This window comes from Marmota flaviventris, chromosome 20 (genome assembly GCF_047511675.1).
Source record: "Marmota flaviventris isolate mMarFla1 chromosome 20, mMarFla1.hap1, whole genome shotgun sequence".
Lineage (NCBI taxonomy): Eukaryota > Metazoa > Chordata > Mammalia > Rodentia > Sciuridae > Marmota > Marmota flaviventris.
The window spans coordinates 17,942,248-17,967,775 of NC_092517.1; the positions used below are offsets into that span (position 1 = coordinate 17,942,248).

Below are 25,528 nucleotides of genomic sequence, written 5' to 3' on the forward strand. Positions count from 1 at the left end.
CTGGGCGGAGCTTCCTCCTGGGGGAGGAGCTTGGCCCACCGAGAAGGGGTGCGGCCAGGCCTCGCCCCGCCTGGGGGCGGGCCCCGCGCGCGCGGCTGTTTTGGGGAGTCCTCCTGCGTCACGCGCCGGGGAGATTTGCCCGGGCAGCATGGCTCGCAGGCGCGGGGCCCGAGGGGAGCCGCGGGGACGCAAGCCGAGCGGCCGGAGCGCCAGGGGCAGGAATGCGGCGCCGCGTGAGGAGGCGGAGGGTGAGAGCGGGGCCGAGCCGGGCTCCGCGGGGCGATGCTGCGGGCGGGCGGCGGCGGGCGGAAGCCGGGGGACGGAGCGGGGTGGCTGAGCCGCGAGGGGACCCTGCGACGGCCCGTGCCTTTGTTTACCGCGCCGGCAGCCACCTGCCACGAGCTCCCGGAGCCTCCTTCCTTCCTGTCCCCGTCGCCCCTTGGTGCCGCTTAGCCTCTGGGCAATGCTCAGGTCGGCGCGGGAAAAAGTGGGTCCCCAGAAGACACAGGGTCCGGGACGTGGTTAGTGGCGACTCCCAGGATAGTCAGTGCCACCAAGTTTCATCTGAGCCTCTGTGCTGCCCCGCGTGGGTGTCGGACGGGCCTCCTCACTGTCCCCAAAGCTCAGCCTCACTGTCCCCAAAGCACAGCAACCGAGTTTTCCTCCTTAAACATGTCCTTGTCCCATTTCCTTCCATCTGAGTAACTGATCGCTGCACCCACTTGTTGCAGCCCGGTCCCCGCTTCCTCCCTGGCTCCCAGTCCGTCTGCAGACTCCAGCCAGCTCAGCCTCCCAACTGTGCCTCCGTCTGTCTGTCCACCTGATTTGCATGTCCATCACCCAGGTCCAAGCCATCCTCGCCTGCCTCCTTTCCTGCTTCCCCTCCGCCCTCTGCACTAGGTGCCCACCAGGCAGCCCCCCAAGATGTTCACAGCAAAAAATGTGCCTTGCTCCTGCTTCAAGACCTTGTGGGTTTCCCATTTCTTGGAAAATGGAAAATCTGCCTCCCTTATCGGGGCCTGCGTGCCCCTGCACGATCTGGATGGGGCTCCTCTCCTACCACTCTTGCGTGCCAGGCAGCTTCCTGGTTGGCCCTTTTTCCCTTCCCCAAGTGCGAATGCCAAGTTGTCTGCCCTTTGATGTTGGAAGCCTTTGTTGTTGATGTTCCTTCTGCCTAGAATGTTCTCCCGGGGCTCTTGGTGGGGCTCATCTCTTGTTATTTCACGTCTCAGACACCCCATGAGCGTCCCATCTATGGTGATCTTTCCCTGGTACTTTGTCCCATCGGACCCTAGTCGTTCCCTCCCCCCCTCTTTCTCAATCTGTAATGATCTTGTTAATTTTTGACTGTCTTTCTGGAATTTAAGTTTCATGAAAGCATGCCTTTGTTTAAGGAAAAAAAACAACAACTATGTTCTAATGTTCTCCCCAACTAGTCCCCCCCCACACACCATATAATCAATAAATAGCATCAATTTGTGCAAAATGCATGTTGTAGTAGCGATCTGTGGACCTTCTGAGATAGCTGGGTAGAAGATTAGGTTAGGTAACACCTGTTTGCCTCCAGGACGTGAGATTATGTAATTTTGAACACATTACGAATTCATTTGGATGAATAGCGATCCATTAAGTGAATCAAATGGGGTCATAAATCCTAAGTTTAGGAAGTGATTTACTCCACACTTAATATTATGAGTTTCATATTATTCCTACAATTTATTCAGATAAATTTTTTGTTTTTGTTTTTGAATATCTGGCATGTGCTATCCATCCGTTGGATGACATAGAAGGTAGAGGTGTCTTGCAGGAACTTAGAATACTGTGTAGACATAACTCATGCCTGCAAAATACCCAAGGAAGAGCATGTTAAGTATCACAAGAGAATGTGTGAGCCTTTTTCCCTTCCAAAGGAATAATCAAGTTTGACCTCAAGAGATTGGAAAGTACTCTGTGAAGGAGTCCTTTGATGTGCCCCTTTAAAGATGGCTATTATTTCAGCAAAGGGACCATGATAGGAAGTGGGAGTTCCACTCGGCTTGTGTTCTTGGTAGGTAGCAATTCAAAAAGTCAAGGTTTTAATCGGATGAAAATGCTTGGGCCCAGATCAGTAGTCACCTGGGCCCGAGTTTCATGTAGCTCCAACACTTAGTAGTTGTGGGCACTTGGGGAAGTTATTTTGGACAAATAATTCAGCCTTTCTGAACCTCATTTGGGAAACAAAACTGCCCTTTGGGGTGGCGGTGAGTTTCCAGGGAGGTATGCAGGAAGCCCTGGGCATGTCCGTGTTGGGACATTGTAGGACCAGCTCATAGCACTTCGGCTGAAGGATGTCCTCCAGTTCAACTGGTGAGCTCTTGCCAACCAGAGGCGTGAGCAGTACGTTTCCAAGGCAACCTGCAGGGTCTGAAGGCTTAGAACCTTTGTTGTGGTTGGGTTGAGGAGCACAGACCTGCTAGTTGTGGTTTAGATGCAGGTGACAATAACCTGAAGTTAACTTGATGTTCAGCATCATTTCTAACATTATACCAAATTCAAAAAAAATTTATTTCTTAGCTGTAGATGGACACAATACCTTTATTTTATTTATTTATTTTTATGTGGTGCTGAGGATGGAACCCAGGGCCTCACACTTGCTAGGTGAGCGCTCTACCCCTGAGCCCCAGCCCCAGCCCCCAGTGTAGACTGTAACAGCACTTCTGTGCATGCAAATGAAGGTGACCGTGTGTTGCTCTGGACAGTTAGGAACAAAGTAGCCTCCCCCATTGCTTCCTTGTTGCGGTGAAGACTCTGTGGTTTCTTCATGGTGCTGTATTTTAAGGCCTCTATCGCTATAACTCATCAATTCCTCTGACAGCTATTTATTGAGCATGTACTATCTACGAGCGAAAGAGATGAATTAATTTTATATTTGAGGTTAGCACTGCATTCCCTTTTAGGACCTACATAAAAGCTATAATATTTTTATTTTCCAAAATTAATTGAAGCAGAGTCATACAAAATTGAAGGAAGATTTATTTGTGTGAATGTCATTGCAAAGCGGGACAATATTTTTCCTGGCCCTTTTATTTATAAATTTTTAAAGTGAATAATATGATCATATAGAAACATAATATGTTTAGACACACTGATCAACTAAAATCAACAGCTTGTGAATTTTTCATAGTTCCCTTGAACAGAAATCAAGAATACTTATGTTAAGAAGATAGTGGTGTTTTTGAAATACTGTGGGTTGAGATCTTTGTTCTGAAAATCTGACGTCCCCAAATTTTTGATGTCTGAAATGTGGCAAAAATGTTGGATTTTGGACTTTTGGGTTAGGAATGGGTAGTATTTCAGAATCTGAAAAAAAACACAAAACGTCGTATATGTGAGCACTTCCGATTGGAAAGGAGACACCACCTGTGTGTGCCCTGTCTTTGTCCACCTCTGAGTTTGGTGGGACGTTGGGGTGCGGTTGGAGAGATCTTGCAGCAGGATGGGTTTTGACCAGGCTCCTGTCTATCTATGGCAGAGACAGATTCATAAAAATAAGGTCGTGGGAAAACTCAGACTTGTAGATGAACTTGAAACCTGTCGCTCCTGTGGCCTACCCTCCCGACAGATCAGGGCGTCAGGAAGCCAGGTCTCCAGGAGTGGGTTCAGCTAGTTTGCTTGCTGGAGGGAGCTGAGGGTTTAAGACACAGAATTCTGATTTTACTTGAGTCCCTTGGTGGTTTCCAGAGTCTCAGGAGAAATAGAATAAAGGCTGGGTCAGGGGCCTGGGTTGGCCAGGAGCAGGGGTTCACCTGTCACCCCAGCGACCCAGGAGGGGAGCTCGTGGGTTGGAGGCCAGCCTTGGAGGCCCTGTCTCAAAAAATCAGCAGGAGGCAGCCGAGGGTCACAGCAGCCCTGGGTTCCACGTCTGGTGCTGCGACCCAGACAGGAAAATGGACCTTCCCACGGCTGCAGGGGGGCGAGGCCCGAGCTGGGCCAAGGCGGGATGGTGAGCCGCAATGGAGATGCGCTTTGAGAGAGGTCGCAGACCCTGTCCCTAAGCCACTCTGTGCCCACGTTCCTGTTGTCCCCAACTCTTGTTCTGTGTGGTCACCTAGGTGTCTGTGAAGACAAGAAACCGGAAGCCCCCAAGAAGGGCCTCGTCCCAAAAGTTTCCCCAGGAAAGAAGAAGAGAGGTCGCAGTCACCCTGGGGACTCCACAGATCGCCCAGCAAGAAAGAAGGTGGCCCAGGCGACTGTCACGTCTGAGAGCCTCCCGGTGAAGGAGGAAGCCCTCGGTGAAGGGGGAGAGGTCAGGTGAGGGCCCGGCGGGCTGAGGACTCCGTGTCCACCCTTCCCATCGGGCAGCGTGGAGAGTGAGACCCCCTCTTCTCACTTGTCACCAGGATCCAGGGACAGGGAGGACTCTCTAGAGCCTTCTAGACAGTAGGAGCAGGGGACAGTGGGGACACTGATTTATGCAGTCAGCCAGGGGGACACGAGCCAGAGAGGCCCCAGGGCTGCTGACTGTGGCCCGTGGATACGAGGTACCCGCCACTCTGGCTTCCTCTGTGCCATCTTTTTGGGGACACTTGGCCCAGGCCCGGCTGGACCTCTCTGCCCTGGTTCCACACGTCCCTGTACCTTGGGCCTGGGCACTCGTTACTCATGTTTTCTCCTTCCACGTGGAGAACCTTCCTCCTTGGAGATCATGACTGGGGGCATCTGTTCTAGAAGTTTCCACCGGTTCCTCCCCCTTCCCTCCTTGGATTTCCTGTCATGTTTTTGAAGAGCATAGCGTGTCTCTGCCTGGTGTCCCAGCTGCTTGTGACCCTGCCACAGGCCAGGGCTGACTACCCTCTGAGCTCAGAGAGGGCTGGGGCCATCTGGGATTCATTTTCGCGGGCTCTGTGGGATCTCGCACTGGGCCCTGGTCTGGCAGACAGCGAGTATTTTTGCAGTGATGAGCACTCGGGTTCACATGTGGCAACAGCAGACATGAGCCTGGTGGATTGTCTGCCCCCTAAGGAAGTTGGTGGGTGCTTAGAGGAGGAACAGAGGTGTGCTCGTTTTATCTTTGCTTCAAAAGGAACTTCAGCTGTGGTGTTGACTTTTCTAGAACCTCTAATCCGCGCATGGGAGAGTAGTCCAGGAGAGGGCAGCAGTTTCAGGGGCGTGGGGGAAGCTTGCAGATTGGCCACCATCGATTATCTCTTCTGATCTCTTAGACTCTGTGAAGACTGCCTCTGAGCCAAGTGGGGTGGCTCATGTCTCTAATCCCAGAGGCTCAGGAGGCTGAGGCAGGAGGATCGCAAGTTCGAGGCCAGCCTCAGCATGAGTTGCTGAGGCTGGCCTCCAACTTGCGATCCTCCTGCCTCAGCCTCCGCAGCTGCTGGGATTACAGGCCTGCACCCCCGCGCCCAGTGTGTTATGTCTTATTTCTTAAAGGTGGAGGGAGACCCCTTCTGACTTGGTTTACAGGAGGATCAACAAGCGGGAATCCCTTCCCCTCTTTCTGGCCTTGGCCTGCATGTGCACACACAGATATCTAGGTTGATCAGATGCAGCTTGAGGAGATTCGGGGACCCACGCTGGGGAAGGGAATGGGACTTGGCCCTCGGTGTAGCCACCTTCACATTCGGGACTGCCACGGCCTCCTGATGCACAGGGGGAGTTGTCTTTTCATCCCATTGAGCCTGAATGAGACACTGCGACGTCTGAGCCTTCTGTTTCCTTCCCGTGTCCCCACACAGGGGCTTTTCAAGGGACTTCAAGAAGGCACGTGTAAAGAAGGAGGCCCCCGTGGACAGAACGAGCAGCGAAGGAGAAGATGAGGAAGACAGTGAGGAGGACTGGGAGGAGGTGGAAGGTAAAGCTCCTCTCCTTGTCCCCTGAGCTGGGTGACTCTCCTGGACTCCGGCCACTTGCTCTAATTCTGACACTTTCTTTTGAATCTGATAAAACCAAGCTAAGGTAGCGGTTAAGGACTTCCTGATTTCTTTTTTTTTCCCCTACCACTGAGCCACATCCTCAGCCCTTTTTAAAAATGTCTTATTTAGAGACAGGGGCTGGCTGAGTTGCTCAGGGCCTGCTCAGTTGCTGAGGCTGGCCTCCAACTTGTAGTCCTCCTGCCTCAGCCTCCCAAACTGCTGGGATGACAGGCGTGGGCCACCACACCTGGCCAGGGACTTGCTTTTGATATAATGGAAAATCCACGACCAGATTATCCAAGAAGGTCATCTGTATTCTCTTCCTCTGGTGACCATCAGTGGAGTAGCCATAAGTAGAGAGGCAGCAGTGTGTTGTAGAAACAGCACGGGCTTTGGATGACGTTAGAGCCGGGTTCAGGGCAGGTCTGCAGTCACGTAAGTAACTTTTCGTTGGTAGCCCTCTCTAAACACTGGCTGCTTACCAGCCTGGCAGTCTGGGCTCTGGAATGTTGTGGAAAAACAGGACCCCAGGTGTCCTGGGGCCGGATCGCGCACTCACAGTAGACAGCACTGATGGTAGTGTCCCTGATTCCTTTCTGCCGAGTAGGGTTTCTCCTTGGCATTTTATTTTATTTTATTAATCAGGTGGACACAATATCTTTATGGTGTTTTATGTGGTGCTGAGGATCGAACCCAGTGCCTCACACATGCCAGGCAAGTGCGCTACCACTGAGCCCCAGCCCAGCCCAGCATTTTATTTTGAAAATGTTCAAACTTGCAAAACATTGAAAGAGCAGTACGTACCCTTGACCCAGGTTCCTCCCTTTAACATCTTGCCACCTGGAAGGTTTCTTTCCTGTGGAAGTTTACATTGGAACCTTTGGAAAATTACTTGCACACGTCCTGACACTTCTAATATGTCAGCACAACCCTTACAGTGACAGAGCAAGAGTGTCCCACCTGAGTTGTCACAAACCTCTCCTTGTAGCTGCGTCTTTGTCTTTATTCTAACTCAGGTTCCAGTGGGTATAACCCTTGTTGTTGGCTGTCAGAGCTCTTTATTTTTTCCAGTACTGGGAATTGAACCCTGGGGGCTCATTACTCAGCCCTTTTTATTTTACTTTGAGACAGGGTCTCATTAAGTTGCTGAGGCTGGCCTCCAACTTGGGATCCTCCTGCCTCAGCCTCCCACGTCACCAGGATCACATGCCCCACTGTGCCTGGCTGCTATTGTTATGTTTAAGTCTCTCTTAATCCAAACTGTACTCTACCCCCAACTCACCACCCTTTTAAATAACTGTATTTTTATGTGGAGCTGAGGATGGAACCCAGGGCCTCACACAAGTAGAGCAAATGCTCCCCCACTGAGCCCCAGCTCCAGCCCCCATACGTGGTGAGCTCTTGATAGCAGGTTTTTTTTTTTTTTGTACCAGGGATTAAACCCAGGGGTGCTTAACCCCTGAGCCCCGTCCCCAGCCCCTTTTTTAGAGATAGGGTCTCACTGAGTTGCTTAGGGCCTCGCTAAGTGGCTGAGGCTGGCCTCCAACTGGAGATCCTCCTGCCTCAGCCTCCCGAGCTGCTGGGATTCCAGGCACGTGACACTGGCCCCAGGGGGTGTCCTGGGTTCACCTCGCTCTCTCTCTGCTTTAGTTTGCTCATCTGAAGGTGAGACACGGGCTGCCGTGTGGGTTACATGAGATACACAGACGTCAGAGACTGAGCACGGTGACGTGTGTTCTGGGGGCTCCTCCTCCACGCTCCCCCTCCTCCTGCCTCCCAGCGCCCTGACTTGGTTTAGTGCATTGGTTTATTCGCATCATTGATTTGAAACGTCATTGTCGACAGAGCTCAGCGAGCCTGGGCCGAGTGACACGGGAGGCGGCTCAGCGTCGTCTGCGTCTGCGGTGCCTGTGGAGCCCGTGGAGATCGAGATCGAGACCCCGGAGCAGGCCAAGAGCAGAGAGAGGAGGTAAGGGCAGGCGTCCTGGGTCTGTCCCCCACCAGGGCCGCAGGTCCACGGAGGGAAACCTGGTGACAGGGACCTGGGGACCACGGCTGGGGATGGACGTGCTCAGGAAGGTCAGGTGAGTGAGGCCCGGGTTCCCTGGAGGACTTGAACGAGGACCCTGGGTAGTCCTGGGGACAGGCGATGGCCAGAGGGGCCCAGAGAGGTCAAGTAACATTCCTGGAGTCACTCAGCAGTGAGCAGAGGCCTGGGGTCTGGAGCCCTGTCTTGCCACGTCCTGCTACTGAGCTTCAGCCAGTGCTCGCTGTGCCCGGGAGCCTCCCCCTTCCCAGGGTCCCTGCCGCCTCTGATGACTTAACAAGAGGAACTGTTGAGTGGTCAGCTGTCCCTGTGTCGAGGATCCCAGATTCACGAAGACTCCTGAAGGCTTTGCACTAGAATAGTGTCACACAAATGACGGTCACTTGATGGGATGTGACCTTGACTCTGTGTCCCTGCACTGGGGCGAGGAGTCAGATTAGGAACCTTAATGGTCTGAGAAGTTGAAGAACTGAAGACACAGAAATAAGTGCAATGCAGGCCCTGGGGGGTGGCCCAGTGCGGTGGGGCCTGGGTCTGACCACTGACCGCAGCCCGGGCGGGGGCTTTTAGGTGGAGGAACCCCAGGGGGTTCCAAATGAAGACCTTCCCGAGGACAACAGGAAGCAGGTGGCAAGGGCAGCCAGGTGGGGGCTGAGCAGGCTTCCTCCACCTCCTCCTCCACCTCCTCCACTCCCTGGGGCCTGGGAACCTAGGGCTGAGGGAGCCAAGGGCAGGGCGCCACCACATACTGAGTGGTCTCGAATGGGGGACTTCACCCAGGGTTCCCAGAAGAGCAACATCCCCGCCTTGAGGTGGTTCAGACAAACCCGGGACTCATTCATGGCCCCCCCAAATGACCGTGCACTGACTGAACATAAAGGTAGTGCTTGCTCTGGGCACGGTGGCTGGGGAGGCTGAGGCAGGAGGATCACGAGTTGAGGCCAGCCTCTGGAAGTTAGATGCTAAGCAACGCAGTGAGACCCTGACTCTGAATAAAATATAAAAAGGGCTGGGGACGGGGCTCAGTGGTTGAGCACCTCTGAGTTCAATCCCAGTTGAAGGAGTGAGTAGTTGTAAGGTCAGGGAAGACTTCTGTAGGGACTGTCCTAGCTCAGGTGTGCAGGGAGGGAAGAGTGGAAAAGCATGCAGGGAATACCTGGCCTGCAGCCTGCTCGAGTAGCGCACCCGTGGGGTCAGCAAGGCTCATGGTGAGGGGCGGTGGTGTGGACGGGGAGTGGGATCTGATGACAGTGTCTTTCTCTCCGTGTGGCAGGGAAAAGATAAAGATGGAGTTTGAGACGCAGCTGCGGAGGATGATGAAGCGCTTCAGTAAAGAAGTCCACGAGAACACGCACAAGGTACGGGCCGTGAGGAGGCTCTGCTCCCTGGGAGGGCCGTGTCTCCGCCAATCAGGCTCCACACAGGGCCACCCTGGCGCCATTCTTAGCCCGCTGACCTTGGTTTCCTCCTCTGTGAAGAGCGTGTGTGTGTCGGGTGGGGGTCGGGGTGGGCAGTGGCTGACTGCAGGGTGGTTATGAGCATTAGGCAGGTATCACCTGGCAGATTGCTGCAGCACAGTTGCCCGGCAGGTAGCAGGGGCTGAGCACCAGGTTACTGCTTTCCATCTCTTCTCTAATTTCAACCATTTCTTTCTTTTTCTTTTTTTTGGTACCAGGGATTGAATCCAGGGCCACTTTACCCCTGAGCCCCGTCCCCAGCCCTATTTCGTATTTATTTACAGACAGGGTTTCCCTGAGTTGCTTAGGAGTTTGCTAAATTGCTGAGGCTGGCCTCCAACTTGTGATCCTCCTGCCTCAGCCTCCCCAGCTGCTGAGATGACAGGATGTGCCACCGCGCCTGGCTTCAGCCATTTGTGAACCTTGATTCTGGTCTTAGTTATAGTGCAGTGGCTTTTGACTTTCGCTGGTAGTTACCAGAATATGTACACAGACCTGGCAAGGTCATTGTATGGCACTTTGGACAGAGACTTCTATAGGTTAAGACATTCCTAACCCCAAAATTTAATATCTTAAATGCTTCAAAATTGGAAACTTTTTCAGTGAACGTCATGTCAGTACTCAAAATGCTCAGGATTTCAGCTGGATGTGGTGCCCGCCTGTCATTCCAGCAACTCTGGAGGCTGAGGCAGGAGGATCAAGAATTTAAAGCCAGCCTCAGCAAAACCAAGGCCCTAAGCACCTCCGTGAGACCCTGTCTCTAAATAAAATGCAAAATAGGGCTGGGGAGGGGGCTCAGTGGTTAAGCACCCCTGGGTTCAAGCCCTGGTACCACAAAAAAAAATAGCCTGGACTCGAGACAGAGCAGAAATCTCTGCTAGAGGTTTCTCGGCCTTCCTCCCATGGCCTCCCCTCTCCTGCCTCCCTGTCTGCAGGTTCACCTGCTGTGCCTGCTGGCCAATGGCTTCTATCGCAATAGCGTCTGCAGCCAGCCAGACCTGCTCGCCATTGGCCTCTCCATCATCCCCACTCGCTTTACCAAAGTGCCGCCTCACGACGTGGACGTCAGCTTCCTCTCCAACCTGGTGAAGTGGTGAGGCCGCGCGCCTGTGCTCTATAGCAGGGTGGTCGGGGTTTGGGAGGCTGAGGCAGGAGGATCGCAAGTTGGAGGCCAGCCTCAGCAATTGAGCAAGGCCCTCAGCAACTCAGGGAGACCCTGACTCTAAATAAAATAGAAAAAAGGGACTGAGGTTCTCCTGGGTGAGGTTCGGGTCCTGCAAACCTTCCCTGAGGTGGGCCGCACCAGGCAGGGGACCTGGTGGGGAAGATGGGGGGACACAGGCGTGATCCCCGTCCTGGAAGGGCTCCCAGGCTGGGGGAGAGGAGCACGCCAGGTCATGGTGTGTGGGGACACTCTGGAGAGGTGTCGGGGACGGTGGCACCTGGAGCAGGGCGCTTACCTCAGGTGGGCGGTGTGGGAAGGCCACCCCAGGAAGTGACGTCAGAGTTGGCGCTTCAGCCACTTGGGTTCCCGGTGAGGCTCATGGTCCCCCTCCTTTTGATTTTCCTGTCTGTAAAACAACGGAATGTCCCCTTCCCCCCGGGGATGCTGCCTCCCCTCCAGGTTCACTGGGACCTTCACGGTCAATCCGGACCTGTCCACCAACGAGCAAGATGACCTGCAGACGACACTCGAGAGGAGGTTTGCCATCTACTCCGCACGAGATGATGAGGAGCTGGTCCATGTGAGTCACTCCTGGTGGCACTGCCGTGTCACTACTACCATGATCATGAGTCTGCAGCTGGGCACTGTGGCCCACGCCTGCCATCTCAGCAGCCGGGGAGGCTGAGGCAGGAGGATCACAACTTGGAGGCCAGCCTCAACAATAGCGAGGCCCTAAGCAACTCAGCAAGACTTTGTCCTTAAATAAAATACAAAAAAGGGCTGGGGAGGGGGCTCAGTAGTTAAGCACCCCTGGGTTCAATCTCTGGTACCAAAAAAAAAAAAAAAAAATGATCTTATCCCTGAAAGGTGCCTATTAATCCATGTACTGAAATTTAGGAGCCTCAGTGTGTCGGCTTTTCTGTCACTGTGACTGAAATACCTGACAGGAACAGCTTCTCACTGTTGTAAACAAGTCACTAGCAACAGGGAATTAACTAAATCCTGAATTATCGTGTGAGGATGAATGGGTTCTCTCTTTTCCTCGTAGATATTTCTGTTGATTCTCCGGGCTCTACGGCTCCTGACCCGCCTGGTGCTCTCTCTCCAGCCAATTCCTCTGAAGTTATCTGTGGCAAAGGTGAGGTTCTGGGGCGTCCAGAGAAAGGGTCAGGCAACATGGAGGAGTGAGAAGTTGTTGAATTAAAAAAAAGATCAGTCAGTATATATATGTGTGTATATGTGTCTCTGTGTGTATTTATATATATAATTTATTTGCGTATTTTATTGATCATTGATTTTTGGTACCAGGTATTGAACTTACTGGCATTTACCACTGAGTCATATCCCAGTCTTTTTTATTCTTCATTTTTTACTTATTTTTTTGAGACAGGACTAGGGCCTCACTAAGTTGCTGAGGCTGGCCTCTAACTTGTGATCCTCCTGCCTCAGCCTCCTGAACCTCTGGGATTACAGGCAAGTGCCACCACATTCAGCATCAATATTATATTTTTAAGAGCTGGGCACAGTGGTGCACACCTGTCATCCCAGAGGCTCAGGAGGCTGAGGCAGGAGGATCGCGAGTTCAAAGCCAGCCTCAGCGAAAGCGAGGCCCTAAGCAACTCAATGAGACCCTGTCTCTAAATAAAACACAAAACAGGGCTGGGGAGGGGGCTCAGGGGTTAAGCACCTCTGTGTTCAATCTCTGTTATCCCCTGTCCCCCAAAAAAGTTTTTTTTAAGAGCTGCTATTCTGGAGGCTGAGTTCTTTGGAGGCTGCCTTCGTATAACCTGGGTTTGGAGGGAGAGTGGGCACATGAGTGGGCACCTGGCACCTGGTGTGTGGTGTGCACAGAGTGCCCTGTGGGAGGCCTGGTGTCTGGTGCTGTGGTTTCTGTTCCGTGAACCAGGCGGCGTGATGCGCATTCTGAGCAGCGGGTGGTGATGGCACGCTTTCCTCTCTGTTTGGGGGGGTGGTGGTTGGGATCCAGCCCAGGGCTTCATTCATTGAGGTGACAGCTCCAGCACTGAGCTGCGCCCCAGTCCTCAGGCTACAGGTGGATTTTAATAGCCTCTGAATTTGTTTTTTTTTTTTTTGGGGGGGCACCAGGGATTGAACCCAGGGGCACTCAACCGCTGAGCCTCTTCCCCAGCCCTGTTTTGTATATGATTTAGAGACAGGGTCTCACTGAGTTGCTTAGGGCCTCACTTTTTGTTGAGGCTGGCCTCCAACTCTCGATCCTCCTGCCTCAGCCTCCTGAGCTGCAGGGCTGGCAGGCGTGGGCCACTGCGCCTGACAATAATCTCTGAATTTCTAAAACCATCGTCCCTAGTGTGTTCTTGCAGACACCTGTCTGCGAGGTAGGTATGATTCTTGCAGAGCAAGCTGAGGTCAGGACGTGAAGTACGTTCCCCGAGTCATGTGACCTCAGTTCAAACCCGGGGGCCTCTGTTCCTGAGTCCCTGGCCCTTTTTCTGTCCACATTCAGGGTGACAAAGGGATCGCAGGGTCTTCATCTCAGGGGTACAGATCTGAGCTGATGCTTCTGTCCAGCCCTAAAGGAGGGACCGTGTCTGATCCGGGGTCTCTTGCTGCACTGATTCTCGGGCCGCGCCTTGGCCCTGTTTCGGGTCAGGATCTTCCCGAGATCAATAGTGAAAAAGCCAAAAGAAACCAGAGCTCCTTGTCGTACTCAGGGAAGGAGGCTGTCCAAGGAGACATGTGCAGAAGGTGCTGGAGACTCCTCAGAAGCCGGCAGCCAAGTCCCAGGAGACCCAAAGACACCCAAGAGCAGCCCAAGAGCCGGACCAGGGGGAGCGTCATCGAAGGGCCCCAGCCAGCGGGCGGCCAAGGCCAGGAAGACCCAGGCGGCCAGGCCCGGCAGGAAGCGGGGCGACTCCTCCAGCGAGGAGGGCAGCCAAGGGCAGCGGCCCGGGAAAGCCCCGGGGCGGCCTCGTGGCCGGCAGCGACGGGTGACCTCCAGGGTCTCTTACAAAGAGGACAGCGGGAGTGGCCGGTCCAGCAGCAGCTCTGACTTCGAGCTCTCCAGCGGGGAGGCCCATAGTTCCTCCGGGGAGGACTCTGAACCCGGCCCTCCGAAGCGGAGGAAGGCCCCCGCCCCTCGGAGGACAAAGTCTGGGCCCCAGAGTGACCACTGTAAGCGCCCGGCAGCGTCGTCGGTCTCCTCGAGCCGCAAGAGAGGCAAGAAGGCCACTGGCGAGGCCCAGGAGGCCGCGGAGGCCACGGGCAGGGGCCCGCCCGGGGTGGACCAGTGGCTGGAGGTGTTCTGCGAGCGCGAGTCCCGGTGGGTGTGCGTGGACTGCGTGCACGGCGTGGTGGGCCAGCCCCCGGCCTGCTACAGGTTCGCCACCAGGCCCGTGGCCTACGTCGTGGGCATCGACAGCGACGGCTGGGTCCGCGACGTCACGCAGAGGTATGACCCCGCCTGGATGACGGCCACCCGCAAGTGCCGGGTGGATCCCGAGTGGTGGGCCGAGACCCTGAGGCCCTACCAGAGCCCGCAGCTGGACAGGGACAAGAAGGAGGACTCGGAGGTAAGGCCTGCCGCCCGCCCCCCTGCAGCCTGCGGACACTCACTCCCTTTCTTCTTTTTTTGGTGTTGGGAATTGAGCCCAGGAGCGTCTCATCACTGAGCCCCGTCCCCAGCCCTGTTCTATTCTATATTTGGGGACAAGGTCTCACTAAGTTGCGAAGGACCTCACCAAGTTGCTGAGGCTGGCCTCCAACTTGCAATCCTCCTGCCTCAGCCTCCCAAAGGTGTAAGCCACTGTGCCCAACTAAGTCCATTTAAAGTAACTAGTGCCCAGTGCTGTGTGGGGTGTCGTTAGTGTCATTGCTCATCCCATCAGATCTTGGAAAGCTGGGGTCGTCAGAGCCTTGATTTTGCTGGTAGCATGTTTCAGAGCTGAGTGACTGACTGACTAGGGTTTTTTTTTTTTTTTTTGATATCTTTATTTTATGATCATTTTATTGTTATCATCTTACTAGGTCTTTGAACCCAGGTCCGTGTTGCCTTGGAGCCTGGATACTTTTACTTTTTATTATTTACTTATTCTTTTTAGATATGCATGACAGTAGAGTGTCCTGACGTCAGACACACACACGGAGTGTGACTCCCTGTTTTGTGGTTGGACATGCTGTGGGGTGTCACTGGTCACGTGTTCCTATATGAACATGGGAAAGTTCATCCCACTGTCTTTCCCATTCCCAGCCCCCTCCTCCCTTCCCTTCCTTCCCCTGTGTCTAATCCAGTGAACTCTGTCCGTCCTTCCTCCCTCAGTGTGAGTCAGCATCCGCACATCACAGAGAGTGTTTGGCCTTTGGTTTTTTGGGACTGGCTGATTTCACTTAGCATGATCGTCTCCAGCTCTGTCCATTGACCAGCAAATGCCATAATTTCATTCTTCTTTATGGCTGTGTAATATTCCATTGTGAATATGTACCACATTTTCTTTATGGAACCTGCTTACTTTTAAGTCATTGTCCCATTGTACATATGCAGCTTTAAAGTAGTCTAGAAACTCACAAAACAGGGCCCAGGGACAGAGGGAATAACTCATCCACACACTTACCACTACCTCTAACTCTTTCTTTTTCTTTTTCTTTTTTTTGTGGTCCTGGATATTGGCCTTAGGGACACTTTACCATTGAGCTACAACCCCAGTGTCCCCTCCCGATTTTTCTCATTCTGAGACAGGGTCTCCCTAAGTTGCCGAGGCTGGCCTTGAACTCGAGATCCTCCTGCCTCAGCCTCCTAAGTAGCTGGAAGTACAGGTCTGAGCTGCTGCGCCTGGGGGTCGCTCCTTTTCCATCCCGTGGGCACAAACCCGTATGCAGACGGCTCACACGTATACAGATGGCCCACATGTATACAGATGGCTCACCGTAGCAACGCACACATCTCCTGGAAAGGGCGGGGCTTGGGAGGAGGCAGCGTCCTCAGTATCTGGAGGAGGCCTGTTGGAGGCAGGGACTTCCCAGACGAAACGCAGCGTGTCCCTTGGTTCTAGAACCAGCTCTGACACCAGGGAGGGGACCTGAGCTGCTCACCAGGGCAGAGGTTCGCTCCTGTGGCTGAGGCTCGGTGGGGCTGGAGTCTCACACGCCAGGACGACTGATCCGATGGGGCTTGTGAAGGGCTGTCAAGGAAAGCTTGAGAACTTTGTGAACAGGGTACGGGTCACAGCAGTGAGTCTGCCCCCGAGAACCCGGAATCCTTAATTACGGTGGGAAGAGGAAAACTGCAGGAGCCAGGAACAGCGGCGCCCACCTGTCATCCCAGCAACTCGGGAGGCCGAGGCAGGAGGATTGAAAGTTGGAGGCCAGCCTCGAGACCATGTCTCAAAATAAAAACCGAAAGGGGCTGGGGATGTGGCCCAGTGGTTAAGCACCCTTGGGTTCAATTTCCAGTACCAAAAACAGAAAAGAAAAAGAAAAATCAGAAAATGTAGGAGCAGGATGTGAACCGTCATTTCAATTTCCTGTGAGAGCAGAGGCGACCGAGCCCACATTCTAGGACAGTGACGTCACTTTGGGATAAGGCTTTCTTACTGAGGAAATGACTTTCTTCCTTGAAGATGCTCAGGGGGCAGGCCCCATTCCCCTAGGGCTGGATAAGGGGTCTGAGGGTTGGGGACAGGTCGGGGGACTCCCTGGAGTCACCGCAAACCACAGGGGGATTGAATTCCTCAGAGCTTTTCATCACTCTGCAGCCTCCCCACGACCAGAGCTGCAGATGAAGCATGAGGAAGTCACCAGTGTCCCTCTGCTCCTTCCTGTTAGACACATGTGACAGTGCAGTGCATGCTGACCTGTCACGCGCACGCGGGGTACGGCTTGCTCTAGCTGGGATCCCCTCCTGTGGTTGCATGTGGTCAGGGTCTCGCTGGTCGAGTGTCCCTGGGTGCACACAGAGGGTGACGTCCCATTGATTCTGCTGTCTTTCCTGCTGGTGCTAGTGTCCCTGGAACCCGCCATCTGTTGGCAGAACAGCAGTGTGAGGGGTCTCTGCTGTGGCCTCCCCTGTCCCCCTCGGCCTCCTCTGCCCCCTCGGCCTCCCCTGCCCCCTCGGCCTCCCCTGCCCCCCTTGGCCTCACCGCTCTCTGTCTGGCCTCTGCAGTTTCAGGCCAAGCACCTGGGCCAGCCTCTGCCCACTGCCATCGGCACCTACAAGAACCACCCTCTGTACGCCCTGAAGCGGCATCTTCTCAAGTACGAGGCCATCTACCCCGAGACAGCGGCCATCCTGGGCTACTGTCGTGGGGAAGCTGTCTACTCCAGGTGCGTGGGCGGCCTGGTGGCCTCCTGGGGTTCCTGGTGGTCCGGAACCCGCCACCGTCTCCCTGGGCCAGGGGCCGTTCACATCGGCTCATCTTGCTGAGTGAACGGCACTGAGGGGTGAACTGTGGTTGTACCTGCGCCGTGAAGAAGAGAGCAGAGCTTGGGAGGAACCCCGGGAGGGTTAACAGACCAGGGATGAAAGAGTTGGAAAATTAAAAGTAGCTAGAGCCACTGTGGTGGGGCATGTCTGTCACCCCAGGACTCGGGAGGCTGAGGCAGGAGGATCACAAGGTCGAGGCCAGCCTCCGCAACCTAAGGAAGACCCTGTCTGATGAAAAATTAGAAGATTTTTGAGAAATGGAAAGGAAATGAAAAAAGTGATCATTTTTTAAAAAAATGCTTAAATGTAAGACCAAGCAAATAGGGTTGCCTTTATTTATTTTCTTAATTTACTTATTTTTGGTACCAGGGATTGAACCCACAGTTGCTTTACCACAGAGCCCCGTCCCCAGCCCTTTTTATATTTTACTAGAGACAGGGTCTCGCTGAGTTGCTCAGGGCCTCGCTGAGTTGCTGAGGCTGGCCTCCAACTTGGAATCCTCCTGCCTCAGCCTCCTGAGCCCCTGGGATGACAGGTGTGCGCCCCTGCGTCCAGCTTCTTTCTCTTTTTTAAAAAATATTGTTTCCGGTTGTTGATGGACCCGGGTTTTATGGATTTACTTCTGTGTGGTGCTGAGGATGGGACCCAGTGCCTCACGTGCAGGGTGAGCGTCTACCCCTGAGCCACGACCCCAGCCCCATCTCCTCTTAGCAACCACGGAGGTGGAGCAGGACAGGGTTCCTCACCCCACATGGATCCTGAGGACACCGAGGCCCAGGCAGCTCAGGGGACCCGTCCAGTCCCAGCCAGGAGGTGGCACAGAGGGACTGTAAAGCCCCAGAGCCCGAGGTCTGAGCCAGGCGGCCCCTGGGCGTCCGTGCCCTACTGGATCTCTTTCCCCAGCGGGGTCAGGGTGCACATCAAGAGGAGCTTGACACTGTCCCCTTCAGGGAGGCTTGGCAGGGGCAGGAGTGGGCCCTCTGGGGACTGCGAGGCTGTGACGTGCTCTTAGCTCAGGGAGGAGAGAGCAGCCGGGCCACGGCCTGTGCCTGCGCCCCAATCCCGATGGCCCCTTTGCTGATCGTGGCTTCCCAGCCGTCTTTCGGGTTCACCGCTGCGTTGCTGGACGCCAGGCACCTGACCCAGTGGTGTGAGCTGCAGACGAGACCCTCAGCGGGCGCCACCCGGTGGGGAGTGGTCACCTGCATGCAGTGTCCCTTCCTGTGCCCTGCAGGCTGCAGAAGGACTCTCGCCCCGGGCTCTGGACAGGAGCAAAGAGAATCCAGGCCAGGGACGGGCCCCGGAGGCCAGCGCAGAGCCCCAGACAGACAGGCCCACTTCCCAGGGACAGGCTGGGGCTGTTGGCTCCCGCAGCTCCTCGGGTCCCTTAGGAGCAGAGACCGGGGGTGCTGGGTTCTGAGTCCCATCCTCAGCACCACCTAGAAATAAATCAATGAAACCAGGGTCCACCAACAACTGGAAACAATATATTTTTTTTCAAAAAAAAGAAAGAAGCTGGACGCAGGGGCGCACGCCTGTCACCCCAGCTCCTCAGGAGGCCGAGGCAGGAGGATTCCAAGTCGGAGGCCAGCCTCAGCAAGTCAGCAAGACCCTGTCTCTAATAAAATATAAAAAGGGCTGGGGACGGGGCTCTCCCACCTGCTGGGCTCAGGAGGTGCTGGGTCCTGGGCGGGCCCGGTGGCCTGTGGCCCTGGCTTGACGTCTGCTCCCCTCTGTCGCCCTCTAGGGACTGTGTGCACACGCTGCACTCCAAGGACACGTGGCTGAAGCAGGCCCGGGTGGTGCGGCTGGGAGAAGTGCCTTACAAGGTGACACTGGGTGTCCCAGGGAAGGGGGCGGGGGTCGGAGCTGGGGCGGAGGGCAGGACTGTGGCAGGATCGAGGGGTCCCTGTGGAGCCACCTACCAGGGAGGAATGGGAGGAGCCTGGCCCAGGGCAGCTGAGCCCTGGGGAGCCCCGGGCCCTGCAGGTGCCTGTTCCTGGGCCCTTGAGCCCCCACAGGCGTGCGCCTGAGTCCCTTTGTCCCTGTGTCCAGCCTGCCAGGCCTCTGCGTGTGCGTCCTCTGGGGGCTCAGCCAGGGCCTTGGCACCCCGGTGCCATCTCACAGATGCGCAGACAGGGGACCTCCAGGGGCAGGTGGCCCGCCCCGGGCCTTAGCTTAGGAACATGGCAGAGCCCAGCAAGAGCCCCTGGCCCAGCCTGTCATCGGCCCTCTTCCTCTCCCACGGAGCTGTGGTGTGGGGGCAGTCCCCCGTGAGGGACGAGGCGCAGCGAGGTGTCACCACACAGACTTTTCTCAGGACACAGCGCAGTGAAGTGGCAGAGTGCGGCGACGGCCACAGAGAAGCAGGGACCTCTCTGCCAGCTCCCGGCAGTGGCCCTGGGGGCAGGGTGCTGGGTGGAGAGGGAGGGCTTGGGTTTAGGGGGAGGGCTCAGGCGTTGGTGGCAGGGGGCTGCCAACAGCAGGCTTGGGCGCACGGTGCCGTCTGCCGGTCCTGAGGGGCCACGTCTTCCCTGGACCACGCCTGCTCAGTTTCTTCTTTCTGGAACAGTGCTGCCCAGCAGGGACAGAACGCAAGCCCTAGGTTCATCGTCTTCAGTACCTTCCAGAAATGGGCCAAACCCACGAGACAGGCGGGACTGTGACGGATCTTTTTTTTTTTTTTTTGGTACCTGGGACTAACTCAGGGGCTCTTGACCCTTGAACCCCGTCCCCAGCCCTATTTTGCATTTTATTTAGAGATAGAGTCTCCCTGAGTTGCTCAGGGCCTCCGTTTGGCTGAGGCTGGCTTTGAACTCATGATCCTCCTGCCTCAGCCTCCTGAGCTGCGGGGATGACAGGTGCTGCCCCCGTGCCTGGCTACATCCAGTATCTTAATCCTGTGTGTACGTGGCTGTCAGTCCCTGGGCTTGGACAGTCGTGGGTGTTTCATTATGTTGTGCGAGTGCAGCCCTAGGATGACCCCAGGTCTCTCAGATCCACACTCTGTTCTGAGCCCACCGTCCACATCCTGCCTCCCCGTTTCCCTCTCAGATGACAACCTTACTTCCTTCCCAGCCGGAACCTGGTGGCTGTGTTGCAGTTGTGCGGATCTTTCCAAAACACAACACTATGCTCCACACCACCCAGCACAGCCCACCCTCAGCCCACCCAGCCTCCCCTTGCCTTTGAGATAGAGGCCCATGCCTTCCTCATGGTGCTAGAGGGCTGCTGTGGCACCTGCTTCCTCCCTGCTAGACTATGTCCAGAATTCCAGGTAGAGGTGTTCTCACACGTCTGTGCCTTTTGGGTGCCAGGTGCCCTTCTCCCCACCCTGTTCTGCTGAGCAACCCTGCCTTGTGCCCTTTCAGTCTCTGTTTATACGCCACCTGTCCTGGGCAGACTTTGTCCTCCTCCTCCGTCCCGAGGGCTGGTGGTGATTGTCCCCCGAGCGCCCTGTGACTTTCCCTCCTCTTCCCCACGGCATCCTGGGTTCCACCAGGGCAGTGATGTCCCTTCCTGTCTGTCCCTCGTGGCTGGTGGCCCAGCAGGGTGTGAGAGACGCTCAGTGGGTGTCACCAGACACCGCTGGGTGAGTGGCTTCCTTGGAGAGAGCCCACCGGGTGACAGCGAGGGGGTGCCTGGGAGAACGGCAGGAGGGGACAGGGGAGCAGGTCACACAGGTCACACGCTGGCGCCTGCCCTGGCTCTTGACCCCAGGCTGCGTCTCAGGATTTTAAAGGGGATAAGGACATGGTGGCCCCACGTGCCCCTCTCAGGAAAGCTGCTGCCCCTGCAGTGCCCAGGCCAGGAGCCAGTCTCCAGCCCTGGACCTGTCACCCTCATGAGTCCCACACCCCCGTGCTCCTGGCCAGCACCCCAGCACCTGTGTCTCCTGTGCCTGGGACAAGTCCGGGGACTGGCACCGGGCCAGGTAGGGAGGGGACAGTGTCCTGCACCACTCGGGCCTCCAGAGGTGACCTGAGGTCATGTGGTGGCTGACAACAGAGAGGGCACTACCTGTGTCTGAGTTCTGGCTCGTCCTGGTCATGGTCCCCTTAGGCGGGTGACCTTACCTCTAGTGCAGATCTTCCTGTGGAGGTCGAGTGCTGCATGGAGTGGGGTGGCTGAAAGCACAGGCCTGGCTGTGACACGCTGCGTGACATCAGGCCTCGTGTCCCCCCGGGCTGCTCATCTGTGAAGTGGGCACCGCAGTGGGCCCCCCTCGTGGGCTTCTGACCAACATCTGAAGCCCCAGGAAGAGCGCCAGGTGCCCAGGGCACTTCTCGCTGGTGGCACCCGAGGTCACGTTTGTCACGAGGCCCCATCTGGGAGCCCGCGCCGTGACGTGGCCGTCTCTCTGGGCAGATGGTGAAGGGCTTCTCCAACCGCGCCCGCAAGGCCCGCCTGGCCGAGCCCCAGCTACAGGACCACAATGACCTGGCCCTGTTCGGCCGCTGGCAGACGGAGGAGTACCAGCCCCCGGTGGCCGTGGACGGGAAGGTACGGGCAGCCTCGGGGCTGGGGACCAGGCGGCTCTGTCCTGCTGCCGGCCACATTCTGCTGTGCCCCCTCCGCAGGTGCCGCGGAATGAGTTCGGGAACGTGTACCTCTTCCTGCCCAGCATGATGCCCATCGGCTGCGTCCAGCTCAACCTGCCCAATCTGCCCCGCGTGGCCCGCAAGCTGGACATCGACTGTGTCCAGGCCGTCACGGGCTTCGATTTCCACGGAGGCTACTCCCACCCTGTGTGCGTGCAGGGCCCTGATGGGGGGCAGGGCGGCCGCTGGCGCGGGGAGGCCCGGCCTCTCCTGGCAGGACTTGGCTCTGGATTGGAGGTCAGGCCTGTCCTGCCCCACCCTGGCAGCTGCCCAGGGGCAGCAGAACCAGGGACATGAGCGTCCTCATGATGCTAGGTCCCCAGGGGTCCTCACAAGCTGGTGCCCAAAGCTGGCCTATGTCCTTGCTGGTCACTGAGCTGTGTCCCCTGTGGGGTTGGCCGGCAGCCGGGGGCCTCTCAGGCAGGGTCTGGGGACGAAGTGGTCCTGTCGGTTTCCAGAGCCTTTCTGCTGCCTGCTGCTGCCTGTCACCAGCTCACCCAGGACCCTGAGTGCGCAGAGGGACTGTGTCCCCTGCAGAGGGGAGCAGGAGAAGAGGGCAGGCGGCAGACTCAGGAAGGTCACCCGCATTGTGTCCCCACAGAACCGAGGGCTACATCGTCTGCGAGGAATTCAAAGACGTGCTCCTGACGGCCTGGGAGAACGAGCAGGCCCTCATCGAGAAGAGGGAGAAGGAGGTGAGCCCGGGGCAGGACCGGCCAGGGGGAGAGGGCGGCAGGACACCCTGGTGAGCTGGCCCTGCCCTGGCCCCTGGCCTCAGGGAGAGCAAGAGGAGCAGCCGTGCTCTGAAATTCTCTCTGACAATAGGTTTTTGGGGGACCAGGGGTTGAACCCAGGGACCCTCGACCCCTGAGCCCTGTCCCCAGCCCTATTCTGCATTTTATTTAGAGAAGGGTCTCCCTGAGTTGCTCAGGGCCTCACTGTTGCTGAGGCTGGCCTCCAAGTCTTGATCCTCCTGCCTCAGCCTCCTAAGCAGCTGGGATGACAGGCGTGGGCCACCAGCCGAGGTTCCGTTTCTCTTTGACTTCATGAAAAGTGCCCCATGATGTGAGCTCTGGGGAAAACAGCCTCCTGCCACCCACCCACAGCCACCGCCACTGTCCCTACCAGCCTGCCCAGGCCCCAGGGACAGCCAGCCCTGCTGCCGACACCAGCCGTCCCTGCACTGAAGGGAGTGGCCCAGGTCCAGGTCCTGGACGACCTGATCCACAGAGACAGTAACAATTCAGAAGAGGTCCTTGTTCTTGGTGGCTTTGCAGAATGTCATTTTCTTGGGTCAGACCAGGTTTTTTTATTTTTAACTTTGTTTTACTTGTTGCTGCACCTTTATTTTATTTACCTGTTTATACGCGGTGCTGAGAATCGCGCCCAGTGTCCCCTCATGCCAGGGAGTGCGCACCGCTGAGCCCAGCCCCTGCCCCTGGGTCAGACCATTTTTTGGGGAATGAGGCTGGGCACGGGGGAGGGCCTTCTGGCCTGCATTGTCCCGGGTGCGTCCTCCCGGGTCTGCTCCCAGACCTGTCCATCGTGGCGCTGACTGTCCCTCCCTCTGCGGTCCCCCCTGCAGAAGAGGGAGAAGCGGGCGCTGGGGCACTGGAAGCTGCTGACCAAGGGCCTGCTCATCCGCGAGAAGCTCAAGCTGAGATACGGGGCCCAGGTCAGTGTGCGCCTGCGCCCAGGGAGCGGCTGGGTGGGTTTTCGAGAAGGTGCCCGCGAGCGTGGACACCCTGACGCCCAGCCTGTGTCTCGTGCCTGGCCTTACGTGTTGGGGTGTTGCTGGAGGGAGGCCCCCGCTGGCTCTGCATCCGGGTGTCCCTGTCCTTGTGCGCAGCCGCCACAGGCGGGGTTGGCCAGGAGGCTGCGGTTTTCCTGGGGATGCGTCCCTCCCAGCACCTGCAGCCACCTGCACATCTCAGAACAACTGTCACGGCGCCTGCCATGTGCCAGGCAGGTCCTGGGTGCAGTGGGAGTGTGACAGCCTTAGGTCCCCGTCAGGTCCTGGGGTTCTGTGGTGGGTGGGATGGGTCCTGCGGGAGGCCCAGGGGAGGGCGCTCTGGGGACCCTCCAGTCCCCACCCCGTCCCTACCCCCTGTTCGCTCTTAGAGAATATTTCTGTCCCGTTCTGCACCCTCCCCTGTCAGGAGCCTGCGTCTGGCTTTGTCCTGATGGGGACCAGGCTGCCCGTGTGCCGTCCCCCTCCACCAGGGGCCCCCAGCCTTCCTGGGGTGTCCCCTGCCACCAGTCAGCACTGAGGAGGGCCCCCCACATCTGTGCAGCTCAGAGACACAGGCACGTTTGTCCAAGTGGGGTGACAGAGCAGCCGGCAGTGACCCTGGACATGGCCATGCTGTGGAGCACATCTGGTGTCCCCAGAGCGAGTCGCACAGCACATTCTCAGGGCCCTGCCTGCACCAGTCCCTGGGCCAAGCGAGAAGTGCCCAGGTCCCTCCCCCTGTGGTCCCTCTTCCTCTAGGCCCAGGGCTTGGCCAGGCTGGAGCTGGGGCAGGTGGCTGAGAGCGTCACTGCCCCCACGGGCACGTCCTCATGGCTGGGTGCTGACGGTGGCCTGTGGCGCCCCTTGACTGTCCCCTGCAGAAGGAGGCGGTGGCTTCCCCCGCAGATGCAGGAGGTGGCCTGTCATCCGACGAGGAGGAGGGGACCAGCTCTCAAGCCGAAGCCGCCCGGATCCTGGCTGCCTCCTGGCCCCAGAACCGGGGGGCTGAGGACGAGGAGCAGAAGCCCAGGCGCCCCCAGACCAGGAGGGGGAGGAAGGCGGCCGCCGCCCACCTGTTCCCCTTTGAGAAGATGTGACCGAGGCCCGGCTCTGGGTCCCAGTGCTGGGTCCCCTCTGCGGAGGAGGCCGACAGAAGTGGCGATCCCCACAGGGGTGGGCCCCGTGGAGGTCGTGGCCTGAACCCCGTCACACCCCCAGGGTGACTGTCACAGCTCTTTGGTGCCAACCCCACTCTGTGCTGTGGGACCTTCCCAGGAGACACCCCCTGAGCCCCACCTGTCCTTCCCACCTTTGGAGATGTGGCCTTGTTTTTTAAATGCAGAAACACTCGGGGTCCCTGGGCAGAAGTGCCCTTAGGAACGCAGCTGCCCTTTCTCTCAGGTGTCCCTCTGTCCCCTACGGAGGGGCTGCTCCCTGCGGGCCCCTCCCTCTCCCCCGATCAGGCTGGCTCAGTGGAGAGCAGAGGACAAGGGACTGCAGGCCACCACCCATAGTGGCATTTGGGGTCTATTGTTCTGAAGTCACATTTTCTGATGACAGAAGACTTGAACACAGAGCTCAGGTCAGGAAAGAAACGGAAACGCCAACGGAGGGTCAAGGGACCACGCGTCAAGCAGGCTGGCGCTCAGCTCGGCCCTCCCCCACGGCTGGATAAATTCGCGAAGCTGCTTGTGCTGAGGATGTTCAGGAGAAATCACTTTTATAAACATTTGAGAAAGAAATAAAGCATTTATCTAAAAACACTTGGTTCGACGTTTTCTTTCCGATTTCCCATCAGCTAAGGGCACCCAGACACAGTGGTCTCTGGGCACGTCGGACTCCCCGGAGGAGGCCAGCCTCTGTGCTCAGCCTGGGGTCTGATCCCACGTGGGGTTTGTCTTTCTCCTGGTTGTGCCCACGAGAGGACGCGGGATCTCCGAGGAGCCCTCCAAGTGTTGACTCACTCTGATCCAAGAAAACAGGCAACACGCTGGGGGCTGACTCACAGGCTGGGAGCCCGGCTGGGCCACAGACCAGGTTGCTATGGAAACCGCGTTCTCACCCTGCACCAGTCTGCTGAGCCGCCGGGAGGTAAGCCACTTGTTTTCTGAGGTTTTATGACAAGGGTGTTGCATTTCTCTGGAGAAATAACCCATTCAGGCAGCTATTCGGAGGCGTGGCAATGGAGGGAAACAGGGTGGTACACACCTGTCATGCCAGTGGATC

The 25,528-nt window shown here is 56.7% G+C and overlaps 1 protein-coding gene across 1 annotated transcript; it reads left to right on the plus strand.

Annotated features, from left to right (window-relative positions):
* Positions 1-112: 112 nt before the first annotated feature.
* On the plus strand, positions 113-25,065 carry Xpc (XPC complex subunit, DNA damage recognition and repair factor). Its single transcript, XM_027931789.2, has 16 exons — positions 113-248; positions 4,092-4,290; positions 5,727-5,842; positions 7,749-7,872; positions 9,224-9,308; positions 10,343-10,500; positions 11,032-11,152; positions 11,621-11,710; positions 13,266-14,123; positions 16,709-16,869; positions 18,717-18,798; positions 21,338-21,472; positions 21,550-21,719; positions 22,172-22,265; positions 23,156-23,245; positions 24,184-25,065. Exons 1-16 carry the CDS (start codon positions 149-151, stop codon positions 24,397-24,399), a joined length of 2,799 nt encoding a protein of 932 aa, XP_027787590.2. The 5' UTR covers positions 113-148; the 3' UTR covers positions 24,400-25,065.
* Positions 25,066-25,528: the final 463 nt, after the last annotated feature.